Genomic DNA, 20,586 nt, shown 5'->3' with positions numbered 1-20,586 from the left:
CCTTTCCCCAGCGATGGTTCGTCCCGCGAGCCCCCCCCCCTCCAACAATGGTACAGCCCAGGCGCCCCCCCCGCCCCCCCGCTTCCCCGCTCCGCCTAGCCTGCTGGCACCCGCTCCCCCTCCGCCGTCGCGGCTTCCCATTGGCCGGCGGGCGGGAGGGGGCGGATCCCTGAGTGCCGATTGGCCCGGAGCCCGCGCGGGGGGCGGGGCTTCGGGGCCCCGGCGGCGGGGCGGGTTGCGTTGCGCGGCGGCGGCGGCGGCGGGGTCGGCGGCGGCAGGGGCAGGAAAATGGCGCTGACGCAGGGCACCAAGCGGAAAGTGTGCTACTACTACGACGGTGAGGGGCGGGGGGGGGGCTCGTGGGGGGCTGAGGGTAACGGGGGGGGCGGGGGGGGGGGTAACGTGAGGGGGTTTGGGGGGGCAATGGGGGGGGTTGAGGGGGATTGGGGGGGGTTGGGAAGGGTGGGGGGCTTGGTAGGGGCCGGGGGCACTGAGGGGGGGGGGGTTAGGAATTGGGGGGGGGGCACTGGGGGGGGCAGGAATTGGGGGGGCACTGGGGGGGCAGGAATTGGGGGAGGGCACTGGGGGGGTACTGAAAGGGTGGGGGGGGACACTGGAGGGGGCTGGGGGCACTGGGGGGGTAGGAATTGAGGGGGGGCACTAGGAATTGGGGGGGCACTGGGGGGGAAGGGCGGGGGGGACACTGAAGGGGGCTGGGGGCACTGGGGGGGTGCTAGGAAGGGTGGGGGGGCACTGGGGGGGGCTGGGGGCACTGGGGGGGTTAGGAATTGAGGGGGGGCACTGGGGGGGGGAATTACTGGGGGGTACTAAGAAGGGCGGGGGGGACACTGAAGTGGGGGGGGGGGTGCTAGGAAGGGTGGGGGGGCACTGGGGGGGGCCGGGGGCACTGGGGGGGGGGTATTGGGGGGGCACTGGGGGGCGGGTAGAGTGGGGGGCGAGGGGAAGGGTAGGGGGCACTGGGGGGGTGGGGAAGGGGGGGGCACGGCAGGGCTGGGGGGTACTTAGGGGGGTGGGGGGGAAGGGGGGGCACGGCAGGGCCAGGGGACAGTGGGGGAGGGGGGGTTAGGAAGGGTGGGGGGTGAGGGGAAGGTAGGGGGCACGGGGGGGGATTGGGGAGTGGGGGCACAGCGGGGCTGGGGGGGGTAGGAGGGGTGGGGGGCAGTGATGGGGGGTTGGGAAAAGTGGGGGGTGAGGGGAAGGGAGGGGGGTACTGGAGGGAGGGGTTGGGAAAGGGGGGATGCAGGAAAGTTGGGGGTGCTGGGGGGGGTTGGGAAGGGTGGGGGTGAGGGGAAGTTGGGGGACACTGGGGGGGGGGTTAGGATGGGTGTGGGGCACAGCAGGGTCAGGGGGTGCTGGGGGGGGGTAGGAAGGACTGGGGGCAAGTGGAAGGCAGGGGGGCAGCCCTCGGGGGGAGCAGGAGGGAGAAGGGGCTGGGGGTGATCCCGGGGCTTCGGGGTGGGGAGGGGGCAGGAGGGGCTGGGGGTGGCCGGGGGAGCCACGGCGAAGGGCTCGGGGGGGGCCCGGGGGGTGGCCGAGCCTCCTTTAGGGGGGCAAAGGGGCTCTCCGGGAACTCCTGCTTGGGTCGGGGGCGGCCCCGTGGAGCCAAGGACAACCGACGGGGCCACGGTGTGGGTTTTGGGGGGGGTTCCAGCGTCCCAGAGTGTTGTTCGGTGCTGGCTGGGCTGTAGGCTGCCGGTTTTCTTTCTTCTCTCTTTTCCAAGGCTGTTGGGGGGGGGGGGGGGGGGGGGCACTGGTTTTTGGCTCTGTAACCCCCCCGGTGGGACAGGGGAGTAACGGGCTGCAGGAGCTGCCTGGAGCCCCCGCTGGGTTCCTCGGGCGCTTTCCCCACGTTCTGCCGCTCAGCAGAAATCGGGGCTGTCCCACCTCGGGGCCCGTTTGCAGCCCCCTGCCCTCTGGAGGCGGTGGGCGAGCTGTGGGGGTGCCGCGGGGTCCGTCCCCCCCCCTTCCGTGGAGGCTTTCAGTCCGTGAGGTCAAATAAAAACTTTTCATCGCTGTTTTTCCCTCGTAAGCGGACGCGCTTCGTCTTCAAGCAGCCGAGCGGGGTGTTTTGTGCGTCGGGCGGGCAGCGAGGGCTTTAATTGCTTCCGAGGAGTCGCGGCGAGCGGCGGGGTGGCAGCCCTTTGGGGGGGGGTCTCTGGCTGTGCCCCGCTGTGTGACACCCGTGATATCAAAACCAGCGGGGCGCTGCAGGAGCGCTCGCGGGAAGCACCAGGACAGCGTCCGGGTGCGAGCAGCCTGCACCACGAACCCAAACCTCCTCCGAACTTCTTCCTGCCCCGAGAACGTAACGTGGTCACGAGGAAAGCTGCTCAGGCCGTGCACGACCTCGAGCCTTCAGAGGCACGAGGTGATGTCCCGAACACCGATCGGCCGTCGCGCTGTAAAATGCTGAGCAGAGGTTGCCCTTGGCGTTTCCGTTGCGCGGTGACTCCGTGAAATGAGCGCCGTGCCCTCCTGGCTGGCGCTGTCCCCCCTAATTTACCTCCGTGGGGAGGTTTTAGTGCCTTGTTTCTGCTCTTTTATGAGGGGCTGGCAAACATCCACAGCACGTCCTGGGGTGAAAGCGTGCTTTTTTTTGTCAGGGAAGGCGTAATCTGCACTTGGGGGAGGCCGGCTTGGTCGGGTCCTTGATGTGCCACGCAGGGAGCTCAGGGCCGGGCAATGCAGCGCCGTAATGCCCCAGAGCGAGGTCCCTGGGAGCTGTTTGGGCAGCGCCTGGGTCCCTCCCCTGAGCCGTAAAACTCCGATGGCAGAAGGAAACTGCAGTGGGGATCATCGCTGAGCTGCTGGGAAGGGTCAGGGCACAGGGGAGAGGCTGGGATAAAGCAGCTGGGGACCACGGGGGTCCTTCTTGGGAGCCATGGGGGTCCTTCATAGGGACCCCGAGGTGCACGGGGGGTGTGTAAGGGCTAGACCTGCACCGACGGTGACTTCTTTATTAGCGGGGACTTGCAGAACCCCACAGACAGGGAGAGGCGCCCGGCGATCCACACGGTTATCGCACACCCGCCTCCACGCGCGGGCGAGCCGCTAGGTCTGCGGGCTGGGCTGCAGGGCTCGGGGGGGTGTCCCCAGCAGAGACCCCCCGGCAGCGTGGGGGGCTCAGAGCATTGCGAGCTGAGGGTAGAGAAGGCAGGGGGTCGCTTTCCAAAGCTTCGCGTTTGTGTCTTCTAGATGGGCTTTCGAGCATCTCTTACCGAGTTCCCCAGAGCTTGATTTAACCCGATTTTGCTGTAGGAATCGTCACCCGAGTGAAACGCCTCGGTGCAGACAAAGGACGCGCGGTTTCGCTGTAGGACCAGCCGAATTGTTTGGGTTTGGGATTTGCACCGTTCGCATGTAATTCAGCAGCAAGCAGGGCCGCGTCCGCCGGGGAGAACTTAGAGCCGCGCTGTGAGGAAGTGGCAGTTTCTCCTGAGCGCTGAGACCGGTGATGAAATATTAATGCTCCCAGCTGAGTCACCAGCCAGACCGGGTCGGGTCTCCTGCTTCCTAAACCGATTGCGAGTTGTAAAACTACGTGCACAACCCGGTGTGATTGCCCAACACACCGAGGGCTGGGAGGTGCTGCTGCCGCGCGTGCCGTCCCCTGCTCCTGGCAGCTCTCGGTCTGTGCGTCCCGCAGCCAAATGGCAAGATCCGAAAGTTAAATCTTGTGAAAAATTTCATGAAAATAAGTACCCTGGGAGAGGAGGGGGAAAACAGCGGCGCCTACTGTGAGAGAGAGCAGCGTGAGCTCAGCTTTACGAGGCAGGGGAATATCGGGGTGGGGAGGTGGCCTGGGATAAACCCACAGACGACTGACGGCCCCGTGGCTTCACTGTGGTCGTGTCTGGAGGAATTCATGTTTTTCTCTGCCGTAACAAAATCCTTTCTGTCCCCAGGTGATGTTGGAAACTATTATTATGGCCAAGGGCATCCGATGAAGCCCCACAGGATCCGGATGACCCACAACCTGCTGCTGAACTATGGTCTCTACAGGAAGATGGAGATCTATGTAAGTGTGGGCCTGGTCGTGAAGAGAAGTGTATATGGGAGATGTTAGTTCAACTGTCAGCTTTTAGTTTAATGAAAGAAAAGAAAAACTTAAATGGTTGTTCTGATGTATTTCTCCTTTCCTCCATCTCCATTTGACTGAGATGTTCTTTGCATCAGATAAGCTTTGGAGACTGGAAAATTGTTTTTTTCTCTGTAACTTGAATATTTTCTTTGTCTAGATATGCAATATGTTCCAGTCTGTGGTAATGGCATTCTTGCCTTTGAGAATAAGTTCCTCTTGTCTGTTGCTGCTGGTTTGATTGTTGTTTTGTTTTTTTTTTTTACCCTGGGAGTAAATCTGAGAGTGGAAATGGGCTTCAGGGGAGAGACGTATTTCAAAACAAGGCTTGCTCTTCTTTGTCCTTGCAGCGCCCTCACAAGGCAAACGCAGAAGAAATGACGAAGTACCACAGCGACGACTACATCAAGTTTCTGAGGTCTATCCGCCCGGATAACATGTCCGAGTACAGCAAGCAGATGCAAAGATGTAAGCTGCGTGTGCAGTGCTGTAGTTCCTGACAGTGCTAAATTTGTGCGTCTGGGATTCCTGGGCGAGCTTTAGAAGGTTGTGATAAATAGAGCAGGAGGAACCCTTGGAGGCTGTCTTCCTCCTGACTTAGTTTTTTCTTTACCTGGTAAATCAAGTATTTTAAAAATGGGTCCCTCTCTCAAGGCAGTATGCCAAAAGAGCTGAGGAGAACCCTTTGGCCTGGTGGTCTTTTTCAATCTTATGTTTTAATGGAAATTCTTCTAAATTACCTTCCTGGCTCGGAGATGACCGACTACTCTATTTATGAGCTACATGCATTTTGTGTAATTGTTTAACTTTAACCAAAGGTCTTGGGGTGGGAAAGAGTTACATATTTTTAATTTTTTTTTAGAAAAAGCTCATCAATCATGTCCAAAATCTGCAGTTATTCTGAAGGATTTTTAGAGCAACAGCAGTTTGAAAGTGGGGGAAGTTTGAGATGCACAACAGTACCTGTCCACTTTGTGTTAGAATATTTTTTTATTTTTTTTTCCCTTGAGATATTCTCCATTCTCTTCTAACCTCTGCAGTCCATGAAAGCACTGAAAACCTTCTGGCAACTTTAATGTTACAGAAATCCTTTTTTGGTTTATGCGCAGCTCTGAGCTGATGTCCTTTGGCAACGACTGTCTAGGTTTCTAGCTAGTAAGGACAAATAGATGAGGAAGGCTTGGGGTTCATTTAAAGTGTTTTGATGATGCATGCTGCGTTCCTCGAGAGCAGAAAAAAAGCCCATGGGATTCATTTATGTAAAGTAAGTGTAATTTCCAAATTAAATGAAATACGGGTCTCAGGTCTGAAGTAGAGGCACTTGGAAATCTGGTATGAGCTGAAATATTCACGGCTGAAATAGATATTTAGGCACGAGCATGTAAGAGACATGACTAATATATACTGAAAGACTTCCTACAGTAAATAATATGTCTTAATATACCAAAGTACATATTTACACAGTGAACTGTTTACCCCTGGAGCTGATATGGCTCATAAACACCCACTCTGCTCTCTGGTAGTCCACATTTTCTGTACTATATTTCCACAGAACTATATTTACCTGAAGGAGGCAAAATACGAAAATTAATCTCAAACACGCATAGGACAGATCTTTTCTTCAACAAGACCTGTAAAGTGCAAGCCTCTGCCTAGCTAAAGAGCTAGCCCGGGAGGCTCAGAACGGATTAGTGGTACAGGAGACAAGGTCACTGCTCCTCGGTACAGTGACAGCTCTCCGTAGCCTGCTGTAGCTTTCCTTTCAGGAAAGGGTAGGGGCTGTGATGTCCGCAAGGATGTTTCCATGTCCATACTGGACTCTGTCTCGGATACAAAGGTCCTCACCCACCCGCTGTAAGAAGGAAAGAGCACCTGCACCTCTTGTCTCGCTTTATGCCTCTAGCCAAGTGATTGACCCCCATTATTAATATCCCTCCCTCCCTGGTAGTCCTGGCTGCTTCGAATCTCATGGTAGGAAAAGCCTCCCAGGCTTCTGTTATACAGCAGCTCCTCCTGTCTTTGCCAGGATAGCAGAGGAAAACCCTCAGATACTGTCAGTGCTGCCCACAAAGTTCTGAGGGGCAGTAAAGGTAATGAACGGTTTCTAATTTAATTTTGCTAATGCCGTGTTGCCTGTCTGAAGACTTGAGAAGACTACTCCGTAGCCTGAAAAGCAAAGCATTTAATTTGCTGTAATGGGAAACATGCAGAAATTGATGACTTAAATTCTCCTCACTTCACAGGAAAAGCTTCTTTGAGTTAATTATTCAAACTCGGCTGTTTGCTATGCCCTGCTGAAACAATCGGAAAGGGGGAACAATTACTTCCTTTGAGTGTCCTGATGGGCATTGTCCTTTTCAGAGGTCTGTGTCCTGAACGGAGACCATCCAGGTTCCCTTATCACATCGTCTTTGTGAAAAGACTGCGTACTGTTGCATTTCTAATGCTGAGATCTGCAGCTTGTGCCTTTCCCATTAAGCACAGAAAAAAAAAACAAACATTTTAGAGATATTGCTACAAAAATACAGATTTTCTTTTTGCTTGTGAAAGCAAACCTTGCAAAATCTCGCTTGGATCCAAGCCTGCTGTTACTGTCTTTATTTATAATCGTGAGGGCTGCTGGCCTGCATTTCGCACAGGCTGTGCTGACCAGCACGCGCTGCCAGAGCAGAGCCAAATACCGTAAATGTGCTGCCTCACGAGGGGCACGGGAGTTTCTGCTAAAAGGACGTGCGCTGGTATTATGCAGCTCTGGCCGATAGCATCTCCCTGCTGCCCGCTCATCTTCCAAGGTGTTGGGCTGGGTTCTGCATCCCTTCGTGGCGCGCCCCAGCAGATGGCGTGCCGCTCTCAGCACAGCCCCTGGCACCTGCTGCCCTGTGCTCCTACAACGCGCACGAGGGTCAGGAGCACCTTCCCGGCAGCAGCAACCTTTTTGGCTCATCAGGCAACCTCAGGCTGATTGCACTCGTGTATAATGATTTCTTTGTGGTTATTTTTCTGTTGATTAAAATGCGTATCTGGTTAGTTTCTAAAATCAGATCGGTAGCGTAAGCTTTACCGTTTATTTGTGGCTTTGTCTTACTAATTCTTGTGCATTCTTTTCAAGTCAACGTTGGGGAAGACTGCCCTGTGTTTGATGGGTTGTTTGAGTTTTGTCAGCTCTCTGCTGGAGGCTCCGTTGGTAAGCTTGCACCTCATCTGTTCTTTTCTTCTCCTCAGCAGATGTATGTAATCGTTGTAGGTGGTGGTGGGGAAGCCCTGGGACTCTCTGATTTCTTTAATAATTAGACCCAGATTTCTTGTCATGTTACAATTCAAGCCTTGCACACTGACAGATCCCTTTACGTTTGTGAAGCATAGCTTCACGAGTCGGAGTTACTTCAGTGACTGTGTGAAGGAACCCGTGAGTGATAGAACAGCGTTGCATGTGGCAGACAAAACCCCAGCTGCAACAGGGATTTAATTAAAAAAAAATCGTTGTGAGCTTTACAGGAAGAAAAGTTGTAAAAATATTGCTCTGAGTAGGTGTAGCCTGGAAAGCAAAATGGGGTTACTTAAAGCCACTGGCTCGGGCCCTGAGGCAAAATGGAATCGAAAGCTGGAACATTGAAAATGCTTTCTCTGTTTTCAAATACTTTGTTGCAGAAAGTCTTAGTATTACCAAACTGTGTGGCTGTGCAAAGGCGTTAAAGCTTTGTGGCCGCTACTCCCGCAGTGACATCTAGAAATCTTTGTTTCCTGTAACAGGGCTCAGCAGTACCTACAAGGACTGACTGCGCTTTTTTTTAAGTGACTGCTCTGTGGTCCCAAGGCTGTACGTTCCACAGAATGTAGCATTTGTTTCCATCCTTGGAGACTTGCAAAATTGCAGAAAGTTTAGGAAGGAGCTGGGGGAAGAGAACTTTCTTTGTCTAAATGCATATTGACCCAAGTATATATTAGATAAAACCGTTTGTTAAAGTCTCTTGCTTGTGGCCCTGAGAAATCTCCACTGTCTTCAACTGTGCCCCAAGCTAAATGCTGTGGACTCGTTTGTGCAGATTTTGTGGAACAAAAAACACAAAAAAAAGTGGGAAGTGGTCAAAAGTGTGTGCAGGCACAGTAGTGGCTGCGTTGCTCTTCCCTTGTCTTTGTTAGCTTGTTGAGCCAGCCACCGTTCAAACCCTTGGCTTGGGCTTGTGCCCAAAAGCACGCAGAAACAACGAGGTGATGACAAGGGACCTGTGCTTTATCCCTGCGTCCCTGCCACGGGTACTCTGCCCTCGTGCTAACGTGTTGTAATTCTTCTCCCAACAGCCAGTGCTGTGAAGCTGAACAAGCAGCAGACAGATATCGCTGTGAATTGGGCAGGGGGCCTTCACCACGCTAAGAAGTCGGAGGCTTCTGGCTTCTGTTACGTCAACGATATTGTCCTAGCCATCTTGGAGCTCCTGAAGTAGGTGGATTCCTTACCACTCTTTGAGCCCTTACCACTCTTTGTTGCTTTTTTAGCTGTGTTTTCCAGGGGGGTCTTATTGAGCTACCTCTTTGGGATGCGGTGCCCTCTCTGCAGAAGGGCTGTGTCCCATTGTGGCTCTGTGCGGGAAGCAGAAGGCTTGGAGCATTGTGTGGTTGCTCTTAGGCCCTCCTCCTTCCCCCGAGAGAAAGGGGGCACAGCTGTAAGATGTGCCTGCTGGTTACCACCCTGACAGCTTTTGGCTCAAGGCAAACCTCAGTGGGAGGCTTGGCCATAAAAATGCAGAGTCCATTGGCTGAATCTGAATAAACTGAGTCAAGTCTGCCTTCAAAGATCAGCTGCAGCAGTAAAAGCCACTTTGTTTGCCTTGGTGATTCTGTTCCACTGCTGACTGAGGCACGTGCCCATTCTCCACACTTCTCGTGCCTGTAGACACCAGAGAGACAGCTGCTTGGTAGCTGTGCGGCCTCGGGATCAGCACCGAGTTCTTTGCCCTCTCCCCACATACTCTGCTGGGAAGGGCACTTTCTGCTCCGAAGAAACGCAGCATTTTGACTCCTTTCTGATCCTAGGTATCACCAGAGAGTGCTGTACATTGACATTGATATTCACCATGGGGATGGTGTGGAGGAAGCCTTCTATACCACAGACCGTGTGATGACCGTGTCCTTTCATAAGTACGGAGAATACTTCCCGGGAACAGGGGACCTGCGGGTGAGAACAAAGGCTTAACAGAAAATTCTCCTGAAATTCTTAACTAAAATCACTGCTCTCCTGGGTTTTCCTGCTTTAAATAATGCTCTCAAAGTAGCATCCTTTTAGTGAGAGCAAAGGTGTATACGTGAGGCAGCTGGCTTGGCTCTTGGAGTGGGTGCTTTGTTCCTGTGATCATGGTCTATATAGCCATAAAAACAAGGCTGTGATATTGGTCATTTAGCAGCCTTCTGGTGGAATTATTCTCAGAAAAGTGACTCTGAAGATGGCGTCTTGGTCACCTGCAGCTTCTTCCAAGCTCTGTTTGGTCACGCAAGCTTTTTGTGAAAGTTTATCGGGGAGTGCCTTTGTGTGTGTTGGTGCGTCTTGCTGGCATTTCTTCCTCTGAGTCAGTTCTGCGCGTTAAGAAATCGCGTGGTGTTCACGGTGGCACTCTTTCAAGTCAGATACAGGTGTGGTGTCTGGTTGGAACTAGAATTTTGACCACCAGTTTTATTGCTGTGTAAGAGTGGCTTTTGCCAGCCGAGTGGGAGGCTGTGTGCTCAGAACAACATTAAGGTGACAGCAGTAGATTCTTGTTCCCTGAGCAGAGGGCCAAATGCACCCGCTCACACTAAATACCTGCTGTTGGGGTCAACTGGCTCTTGCCTTCTGATGCCAAGACAGTATTCTTCCATGAGAGCTTAGGCTTACAGTCGGATTATGCTGATGAAATCCCAGACTTCCCTTCATAATTGTGGTGCAGTTTGTGTGTTGCAGTTGATTTTCTGGTGACCTTATGGTCTCTCCTGTCTTTAACAGGACATTGGTGCAGGCAAAGGCAAGTACTATGCTGTCAACTACCCCCTCCGTGATGGAATCGATGATGAGTCCTATGAGGCGATATTCAAGCCGGTGAGTGTCTTTGCTGGGTGATTCTTTGTGTATCATACTTTGTCACTGGGTACTTGTGGAGCCATTCTTCGGGGAGACTCACACTGCTGTTATGAGATTCTTCAGGGGTTGTATTTCTCCCTAACAATCGCAGCCTGTCATCAGTAAGCTTTTCGTTGCAAGAGCCCCAGTGTTACCAGTACAGGGGAGCCAACAGCTGTGGGAACACTAGGGATGTCTTCTTGTCGCTTGCTGATGTGGACATTACTGTGTTGTTGTGACACTGTCCTGTGGAGAAAGCATAACAATGGGTTTCTTGTTTAGGTGATATCTAAAGTGATGGAGACGTTCCAGCCTAGCGCAGTTGTCTTGCAGTGCGGGTCGGATTCTCTGTCAGGGGACAGGCTGGGTTGTTTTAATCTGACCATCAAAGGTAAGAGTACAGTGTTTCCATCAAAATAGCAAGGCCGGGTCTGTGATCCTGAGAGGCCAGAACTGTATGGTACAGTGCACGTAAACTGGCACATATAATCTGATTAATTTTCACTGAGAAGTTTGTCCTTATGCTGTGAAGCTACAACCTTTTTCCCCACTGCCTTTGCTTCAGGTCATGCCAAGTGTGTGGAGTTTGTAAAAAGTTTTAATTTGCCTATGCTGATGCTGGGAGGAGGTGGCTATACAATCCGCAACGTGGCTAGATGCTGGACCTATGAAACTGCTGTGGCTTTGGACACTGAAATCCCAAACGGTAATAATTCTCTGATTTGCAGTAGCTGTTGTTGTTTGTGTTATAGTTCTGTAGGTCTCCCCTCCATCAAAAGGTACCCAGCAGGTTTGATCTGAGTTTGGGCTACGAAAGCGTCAGCTCCTACCCCTAGGAAAATGCAGTTGTGCTCTTATGTAGCACTGAAGCCCACTGTGTATGAGGTATTTCAGTACCGGTCCACTGTTAATTTGTGCTTTTGTCCTATTTTAACTTGCCTGCAGAACTTCCATATAACGACTATTTTGAGTACTTTGGACCAGACTTTAAGCTGCACATCAGTCCCTCCAACATGACTAACCAGAATACCAACGAGTATCTCGAGAAGATCAAGTAAGTGTTTGCTCCTCTTCACAAGACTGACACCTTCTACTGGGGGCTTCAGAGCCGTGGGTGGCTTCTTGCTGACGGAGGTATTCCTTTTCTGGCTGGCTCTAGGCAACGTCTCTTTGAGAATCTGCGCATGCTGCCTCATGCCCCTGGTGTCCAGATGCAGCCAATTCCCGAAGATGCTGTTCAGGAAGACAGTGGAGATGAAGAGGAAGAAGATCCTGAGAAACGCATTTCAAGTAGGCACTTGCCTCTGGCATAGCGGCGTTGCCTTGCCGGGAAGTGTACAGTTCAGGGCCTGTGGGTGCCAAAGCTGAACGGGATCAGTTAGCTGGAGAACTGTGCAGGCAGTAAACCAAATTACCTTATTAAAGACAGGAGGATATATGATTCAGATTTATTTTAATTCTGGAGTCATTCAGTTTGAATCTTTCCAGTGTTCTGATTGATTTTGTAATGAAGCAATGAAGCTGAGTACTGCGGGGCTGGTAGATTTCTTCTCCCTGGGAGAAATGTCTCCCTGGGAGACAATTTCCATAAAGAAAGAACTTAGGCCTAAATGTGAGAATTTAAACAGTTCCTGTGATGTAGGTGCTATGACAGTCTCCCAGAAAGTATTCTATCGGGTTTGATCCCAGAAGTTGCCTGCCTCAGTGAAACTGCTAGTTTTTATCCAGATTGGCTGATGGCCTTTAGATCTGGCAGTCAGATTTTTCTCAGTGTGAAGTTGGTTAACCTGCTTATGCTGTCAAGTCTAGACATCACGCTGTATCTAATCCAAGTCCTACATGTGATCTTAGATCTTAAGCATGAGCAGTCAGAAGTGATCAGTTAAAAGAGATGGCAGGTAGAAAGATGAAGTGTTTTCCCTGTGGCCTAATTGTGACTTAGGTGGGTTTATTAGTTCCTTCCCACATGTGTAGATGCCCTTGGAGAAGTTAGTGCTTGGTGTCTTCTGACTTTTAACTCTGCTGAAACAACCTCTTCTCCCCTTCGCTCTCAGTCCGCAATTCTGATAAGAGAATATCATGTGATGAAGAATTCTCTGACTCTGAAGATGAAGGGGAAGGAGGGCGCAAAAACGTCGCCAACTTTAAGAAAGCGAAGCGTGTGAAAACAGAAGAGGAAAAGGAGGAAGAGGAGAAGAAAGGTAACAATGAAAGCTAGGACTGGAAGCCCTCCCAGCTGTATGGAACTTTACCTGGTGTGTGCTTTCCTGCTGTTCTACCGTGTCTTTTTTTTTTCTCCTTTCTAGAGGAAAAAGAAGAGGAAAAACCAAAAGAGGAGAAACCAGAACCCAAAGGGTGAGCCCCATGTCTCTTGGCTTGGCAATTAACTGGCTGTGTTTGTACTTCCTTGTGCATTCCCCCGATGGGTTATTGTGTAACTTGTGGGGTTGGAAGGGAGATGTGGTAGTTTGGATGGCTTTGTCATGGGGAGACGTTTGCATAAGTAGAACAGCGCACCTGATAAGGCGCTGTGAAAGCCCTCAAAGAAAAGGGCTCAAAAATACTGTGTATTCAGTACAGCATTACTAGTTTTAGGGGGAGATTGACATCAGAGTATGGTAAGTGTTTTTAAGATGGGCTATCTAAGAAGCCTTTTTAAGGCTGCAGCTCTAGCTTGGGTACAGCCTGAGGTACTTTTTTAAACCAAATTCTTCACTATTTTCTTCCATAGGGTGAAGGAAGAGACGAAATCTACCTAAGATGGCTGCAGCTGGACAGTACCTGTCAGTGCATAGTTATCATAGGTTAGCTTCTCCGGTTGCCTCCCATTCCACAGGATTTATATTTTATATGTTTCTGTATATATTTCTATATAAATATATAAATGACTTGAGAACTGTAAATTATTCCTTGCTGCACTCCTCTGGGAGCAGATAGGGAGGATTCTGCGGAGTAGAGAGACCTGCACTGCCCAGGATTGGTGACTGGGAAGTTTCACTCTTGCCTTCCACTGCCTCCTTAGTGTGTCTTTTAAAAAAATCACTTCCTTTCTTTACTCTCCTCTGAAGTAACCACCCTTGGAAAAGAATAATTTAAGTAGAAGTAGTATCTGCATTTCAGGTTAGGTGGAAAGATGGCCATGAAACTTTTTTTTCTTTCTCTTTTTTTTTTTTTTGATGGGAGATATGAATTCCCAAACGAAGCCTGTGAGAGACTGACTATTCCTTTGGTCTTCAGTCTGGTTCCACCATGGCAAGTAACTGCAAGCTGGTGCCGCTTCTCAGGGTCAAATAGTGCAGTTCTTGAATAGAGTTGGCTACCTCCCTGCAGCAAACTTGTGGAAAGAGATGAAGCAGCTTAAAAGCAGATCTGAAAATTGCTTGAGTGAATCTGCCCAAGAGCCTTGCAGGTGCAGATCTGGAAAATGCAAAACAAAAATCACCCTAATGTGGTGGTTAACATTTTCCAAGATCTTGCAGATCCAGTTAGTGTGGCAGCATTATGCATCTCGAGTAAGAGAAGGGATGAAATTTTTATACATTTTTTTCTATACTTATGCCCCTCTTTGCAGGGGGGAAGTGAGTTACTGCCCGTCTGGCCGCCTGCTTCGCTTTTCCAGCTTGTTCTGTCCTCAGCTACGTTTGCTGTAATGTGCTTTCTCGGTCCTGATCTGTGTCCTAGCTGAAACCATGGCAGAAATTCCCAAGTCGTGTAAAGACCAGACAAACCGAGCCCAGCTGAAGCGTCTTGTTGACATGTGTCGCTCACTGAAAAACTTCTCTGAAGTGAAGCATACAAATGTTTTCAGGTTGAACCTCTCCTCTCTTTGCTCTCAAGGCCAGTAAATATGGAGAACTTTTTATCAGCAGTCTGAGCTGTTATCTGTACAAGGGAACAGCAGATGGGGCTCTGTACATTTTTATAACTACTCCTCTTCCTACTCCCACACGTTATCTCACACCCAAAGGTCTTTTGTGATCAGAACTGGCCTTTCTCTTGCATCTCGTTTTGTACAGCTGATTGTTAGATGAGCTTTCTGTGAAATGCGTTGCTGAGCTCCAACTTTGCAGAAGTTTTGCAGGCAGTTTTGACTCGCTGCTCTCCTTTCTCAGGGGGATTCCTCTGTCCATAAGAGGATCCGTACCTCCCACGGAGTGCTGCTGATGGTTTCAACTCTAATAATGCTGCTAACTTAACACAGGTTATTTTTAAAATGTTTTATTTTTTTAAATACTTTTTTTCCCTTTTCCACCGTAAGTTTTTTAGTCTCTTGGAACCTGAGTGACGTCTCACTCCCGCTTTTCAGTGTTTGTATGTGAAGCGAGAGAGATCAATGTATCTTTGTGTCTGGGGGGGGAAATATATTGTGGTTTTTTAAAGATGCTTTTATTTTGAATTTTGAGAACCTTTGTAATAAAACTGGTACATTTCTATGGTTGGCCTGAGTTTGTACTGCTTTCTGCTGAGAGGAAATACTTGGTTAGAGTGGGAGTGTGGTTGGTTTTCAGAGTCACTACTGGAAAATGTTGCAGTGGCTTGGTCATGATCATGGTGTAGTGTAGAGCCCTACAACAAAAAATGACAGCTGTAATAAGGTTTTGAAAAGGTAAGGCATGATTTTTTCCCCCTCTTTTTGGGGGGGGGTGGCTAGGTGTATTGGTTCAAATGCATCTACTGAAGCCTGTAGCATTGCATATGGAACATGCTCCATGCTGCAGGTAAAAGAACACTTCAGTTCCCTTGGTAGAGGTTGAAATTTCCTTGATTTATTTTTTTGTTCCCCTGCATTTTATAAAATAGCCTTGAAATTCTCATGGACCCCTTCTCACCAGAAAAGGTAAGTTGAAATGCTGTACATTTTGTGTGCTCACACCTCTTCTGAGGATCACGGGGGTAGTTCTTGTCCTCCTGAAATTGCAGCCATGTTCTCCTCCAGCAGCATTGCTGATGCTAATTGAGGTTGCAGCTTGGTGGGATACAGTGCTTCATGCACTGACTCTTGCTCTGAAAGCAATGTTAGTCTGGAAAGGGGAAAAAAAGTTACAGGAAGGGAGTATATTATGTATTTTTTTGCATGAGTTTAAGTGGTTTTAATCTGGTATTCAATTGAAAAAAAATAAAATTAGGAGCAGGGTAATTTTGCATTGAGTGCTGATCACAGCTGAAATGCACATGGAAGGTTCCCAAGCCAAATCTGTTGTTTAGATAGTTAAAGAAAAGCTTTGAGTGGCTCAGTTGCCTTTCATTGCTGTAATAATACTCCAGGAAACTTAGCTATCCTTCTCACCCTAGCACACAATTAAAATCCTCTTCTCCTCGAACAAAAACAACCGTACAATTCAAGTCACCCCTACTATATCATGCATGCCAATGTGCAACTGCAGCCTTCCTCCCTTCCAGCCTGTCTTAAAATGGCTGCCGCAGCGCGGCCGCGGCTCCGGCAGATGCCTTGAGCCCGGCACCTCTCAGCTGGGCCTGCTGCAGCTGTGCCTCGCAGAGCACACGGGAGCCATCTTCCAGCTCAGAAATAATTTGTAGATTGCAGTGCCTGCATTTAATTTATTTTTTTTTTGCCCCAGGTTAATGGGGATGAACGCCTGCTGCAGTTGTAAGCGGGTTACTTGCTTTGGACTTCCATTATTGATGTTAATAAATACCTTCTGCAGTTGGAAGCAGGTTATTTGCTTTTAGTTTCCCATTATTGATAGGAGGATGAGCTACATAAAGCCCAGCATTTGTGTTTCTATCAAAGGACCGCGGAGGAGCTCTGGTGGCCTTGCCCCAGGCCCTACCTTGGCAGGGTGGTGCCCCAGCAGCCCTTGGTCCTTGCTTTTCTCCGGGCTCCCCTTTGCCAGCCAAAACAGCAGGGGCAGGTGATTAAAGGGGGATTAGGAGCAGGCCATTAGCTGCAGGAGGCCCTGTGCTGCCCTACAGCCCGAGGGGGCAGGATGAGCTGCTGGAGGCTGCTGCCTTTGTGCTCTGCAGCCGCTCTAAGGTGGGCAGTGCTTGCTCCTGCCTTCTGCAGGTCTGCCCCGGGAAGACACAGCTCTGTCCCCAGGCAGACCACAGGAGAAAGGATGGAGGCATCCCAAACGCCTTCATTTTCTCTTTGGAAGGAAAAAATCTTTGCTAGCTCTTACAATCAGGCACATCTCCATAGCGCAGGATCAGCTCCTTCCTAAAGCCACAAAAAAATTAAACCAAACTTACACTGGGTCTGCTTGGGCACCCCTGGTGAGAAGTCCCCCCTCCACCCCCCAGGTACTGCGGTTAGGTCTCCCAAAATCAGGTACAGAGCCAGTGGGCATCCTGAGGCAGCAGCGACAAGAGGCTGGTGTGAGAAAGTCCTTTGTGGCTGTAGCTCTACATCTGCTGCAAGTCAATTAACTGCGAGCAGAGCCAGGGCTGGGGTGATTAAATGCAGCAGCTGTTGAACTAAATAAGCAACTGCTATCTTCACTGGCCCTTGTCTGGCATCCAGGACAAGAAGGACTCAAGCTCACCCATAAAGGGGTCACCGTTTATTCCTTTCAAATGTTACAATAAAACCCATACAGCTTTTTTTTTTTTTAGAAGTTAGAAAATTGCAAATCAAGTGTTTTGGCCATTAAAAAATTATTTACAGAGAAAACAATGTTGCTTCACATTATACAGCTGGCAGGCCCCCTCCCTCCACCCCAGACCCTAAAAGTTATCCCCTAGAAGCAGAATTAAACACAGCGGACTTACAAGCTTTACAGTTTTAAGCCAATAGTAAGACTTTATAAAAAAAAACTAACCAGATTAGCTTTTAAACCACTGGTTTCTATAAAAAGCACAAAATACTTTAAATGAAGTCAGAACCAGGAATGTAAACCGAGAAAAAGAATCCATGGAACAGTCACTGGCTTGCTGGGCTCGGAGGAGCACAGGGACGGTCGGGAGGCCAGCAGAGACCAGAGCAGGACGTGGGCTCTGGGGTCTTACAAACTGTAAATTCCACTTATGTCCAGGATAGTCTTCCTCCACAGTTTTAAAGGATTCAGGTAAAACTACTCCGAGTTGTGATGGTGGTGGGAATCCAAACCAGCTTCCTAACAGGGGTGGGTGAGAAATAATAATTCAGGGCTGGGTTTTAGAAAGCGCTGTCAGTTCTACACCGGAGAGGGGAGGTGTGTGGGCAAGGCAGCGAGTCCGTGGTGTTACTGGGGTGGAGAGGATGGCGCAAGAGTCTCAAGTTAGGTGGACGCCAAGCAGGCTCTACTCTTCCTTCTGCTCCGCCGCTGCGGGAGCTGTGGGCTCAGGCCCCGCGGGTTTTGAGGGCTCCTCTGGTTTGGCCGTATCCCCCTGGGGATCCCCCGGCTGCTGCTTCTCCTCCTCCTTGCTCTCCCCTGCTTCTGCATCCTCCCTCTTGGGCTCGGCTTCCTGCTGCCCCTCGGCAGCGGCCCCGGCCCCGCTCGGCCCCGCGCTGCCCCGCTCCTCCGCCTGCCCCTCCTGGGGGGGGGCCGAGGGCTCCGTCCCGCTGCCGGAGCCGGGGGGGGTCTCCTCTCCCTTGGCCTCTGCTTTGCCTTGGTCCTCCGTGGGAGAGGACGCGGAGGAGTCCCCGGCTTCTTTCTTGTTCTTCCTAAAGGAGATCCCGCTCAGCTTGAAGGACTTCTTGAACGAGAACTTCTTCTTCTTCTTGGGGGTGTCCTTGGGGGCCGCGGCGCCTTCGGGCTTCGCGTCCCCACCTTCGGCTGCGGGGGCTGGCTCGATGGCATCCTCGGCGCCCGGCTCGCCCTTGCTGTCCTCCTGGGGGGGCTCGGCCGAGCCGTTGCCGTTGAGGGGCGCCGCCTCGCCCCCCGCCTTGGGCGTCATGTCCCCGTTGAGCCGCAGGTGGCCGTTCTCCTGCAGGAGCAGCTCCGTGTTAGGCACGCCCAAGATCCGGCACCCACTCCCCAAAACCCCAAATCCCCCCAAAACCCCAAATCCCCCCAAAACCCCAAATCCCCCCAAAACCCCAAATCCCCCCAAAACCCCAAATCCCCCCAAAACCCCAAATCCCCCCAAAACCCCAAATCCCCCCAAACCCCAAATCCCCCCAAGACCCTCCAAGCCCACCACCAGCTGGGGCGGGGGGGCCAAAACCCTCAATCCCTCCAAACCCGCAGCCAGGTGGGGCGGGGGCACCAAAACCCCAAATCCCCCCAAATCAACCCGCAGCCATGCGGGGGGCACCGAGCAGGGAAAAGGGGGGGGCCACCGGGGCGGGGGCGTTCGCACCGGGCGGTGAAGGGGGGGGGGGGGGGGCTCCCCGCGCTGCCACCGGGCGGCGCCCGCGCTCCGCGCCCGGTGCCGGGAGGGGGCCCGGGGCGCGGCCCGGTGCCGGCCGGTTCCGCATCCCGGAGCCCCCGGGCGGGACCCCCCCGTCCCTCCCTTCCCTCCCCTCCCCCCCACGGGGTTTCAGCCGCCCCCTCCCCTCCGAGCAGCGGCCGCCGCCTTTGTCCGCCCGCCCCGGCGGGGCGCCCGGCGCCTCCCGGTGCCCGGTACCCACCTGCCCGTTGGCCTTGGCGGGCTCGGTGGCGGCGGCGTGGCCGGCCGGGGGGGCTCCCCCCTCCGCCTTGGCCGCCTTGGAGCCCTGGCTGCCCATGGTGCGGCGCCCACCCCGCCGCGGCGGCTGCGCTCGGCGCCGAGAGGCAGTGGGCTGAGCCCCCCGGCGGGGCGCTGATAAGGCGCGGGGACGGGGCGGGACGGCGCCGAGACCGCCCCCGGGGCGGGGGACCGGGCTGCAGCCACCGCCCCGGCGGGGCCGGGGGCCTTCTGCCGTTTTCCCCCTCCCCCGACGGCCGGGGAGCCCCCGCTGGGGATGGGGAGGAGGCGGACGGGGAGCGGTGCTGCCCCCGGCACCGGCACCCCAAGGCGCCTCTGCCCCCCCCCAAGCCCCGGCACCCTGGGGTGTCGCCCACCGTGGGGTGTCACCCACCCTAGGGTGCCGCTCACCCCCGGGAAGGTCCCTCTGGGGCTGGCCGGTGGCACTTGGGCTGCACCCAGCTCCCCGCCTCGCTGTGTCCCCCCCCCCGCACCCCCCCGGCACGCAGCCCGGTAGCTTTGCCCCGCAGCCCTTTGGTTTCCTGGAAAGGAAGAGTTTAGGCGAAAGGAAAGTGGGACTAACGCGAGGCCGATGCCAAGCAGGAGGGATGTGCGGCTTGCCCGCGCTCCCAAGGCCACGGCTGCAGCAGGGAGCCAGCAGTGGCTGTGGGAGAGTGTCCTGGGGTCAGCCCTCCTGGCACCCCCCCCAGGAGGGTCCCAAGAGCGAGACACCCCCCCCCTTGTGCCGGTGGGAGCCGGCAGCGCTCCCTGCCCAGCCCGCTCCCCACCAGCAGCATCCATCAGCATCCATGCTCTGAGAATGGGGCCCTGAGCCCCGAACCCTGCCATGGCCCTGGTGCCTTCCAGCACCATGCCGGGGTCTGCAGCCCCCTCCTGCCAACGCCACCACAGCTCCAGGCAGCACCCAGCACCCGACAGCACCCGACACCCAGCACCCAGCTGCGCGCCGCAGCGGCCGTGCAGCATCAAGGCCAGCGTCTCCGGGGGGAAAACAACGCTTGGCTGTGTGCGCTCCGCCAACAAGGTCATGTTTTGTCTCCGTCCTCCCTCCCCCCCCCGCCGGCACACATCATCTCACCCCCGTCGGAGAGAAATTGCGCTGTTAATTAAACCAGGCGGCATCTTCCTTATTGACTTTTGGTTGCCAGTTGATAAAGCCTTTGCCCGGCTGCCGGTTCGCCCGCCCGCTCCTCGAGCCGCCTGCGGGGCGGGCAGCGGCCGTCAGGGCTGCAGAAGGGCCGTGGAGGATGTCCCGCGTCGAGAAGCACTCAGTTTTCAGAGCACAGCGAGGCTGTTTGCTTTGGCGAGACAAACGGCCCAAGCGAGTCCATTAAATCAGTCGATGAACACGATAAACACACCGTGTCTCTGCCGCTTGGTGCCCAGCGCCCCCGCTGGTACCTGCTGGGTCCAAAACCCGGCAGAGCCGCGGGTGGCAAGCCCCGGCCTCGTGTTGGGCCCGGTGTTGGGCAGCATCCGAGCCAAGCCCCGCTCCTCTTCCCACGTCCCAGGCACGAGCACGGCCTGGCTGCCCTGCTCCCATCAGGGACGGCCGGAGGAGTGGCAGGGTCCCTGCGCGAGGTGGGAGGGATGGGGCCGGGGTCGGGGCTGTTGGGGCTGCCTCTGCTGCCACGCTCTGTGCTGCTCACTCGGCTCAGCTCAGCCCCCGCGCAAAGCCCGGGTCTCTGCCACGCTTTGCTGGAGGGGAGAAAGTGCTTCACACCCCGCTGCTCCCCTGCCACAGCGATCAGAGGGCCGAGCTGAAGCGAGGGGAGGCAGATGTGATGTTTCTAAAGGGCAAACTTTAGCATGATTAGACAGGTCAAGATGC

At 53.3% G+C, this 20,586-nt stretch overlaps 2 protein-coding genes across 2 annotated transcripts; one reads left to right on the top strand and one right to left on the bottom strand.

Annotated features, from left to right (window-relative positions):
• Positions 1-188: 188 nt before the first annotated feature.
• HDAC1 (histone deacetylase 1) lies at positions 189-14,620 on the top strand. Its single transcript, XM_066982488.1, has 14 exons — positions 189-337; positions 3,927-4,039; positions 4,450-4,567; positions 7,209-7,283; positions 8,399-8,537; positions 9,131-9,272; positions 10,074-10,166; positions 10,470-10,578; positions 10,753-10,893; positions 11,133-11,241; positions 11,347-11,477; positions 12,242-12,388; positions 12,494-12,542; positions 12,919-14,620. The coding sequence occupies exons 1-14, from the start codon at positions 289-291 to the stop codon at positions 12,944-12,946; spliced, it is 1,443 nt and encodes a 480-aa protein (XP_066838589.1). The 5' UTR covers positions 189-288; the 3' UTR covers positions 12,947-14,620.
• Positions 14,621-16,693: 2,073 nt separating this feature from the next.
• Positions 16,694-18,859, bottom strand: MARCKSL1 (MARCKS like 1). The gene is made up of 2 exons (XM_048049613.2): positions 18,700-18,859; positions 16,694-18,053 (listed from the first exon to the last, which is right to left on the bottom strand). Exons 1-2 carry the CDS (start codon positions 18,793-18,795, stop codon positions 17,427-17,429), a joined length of 723 nt encoding a protein of 240 aa, XP_047905570.1. The 5' UTR covers positions 18,796-18,859; the 3' UTR covers positions 16,694-17,426.
• Between the last annotated feature and the right edge of the window lie 1,727 nt (positions 18,860-20,586).

The sequence above is a fragment of the Anser cygnoides genome, chromosome 24 (assembly GCF_040182565.1).
Source record: "Anser cygnoides isolate HZ-2024a breed goose chromosome 24, Taihu_goose_T2T_genome, whole genome shotgun sequence".
NCBI lineage: Eukaryota > Metazoa > Chordata > Aves > Anseriformes > Anatidae > Anser > Anser cygnoides.
This window is presented reverse-complemented; position numbering and strand designations above follow the sequence as displayed.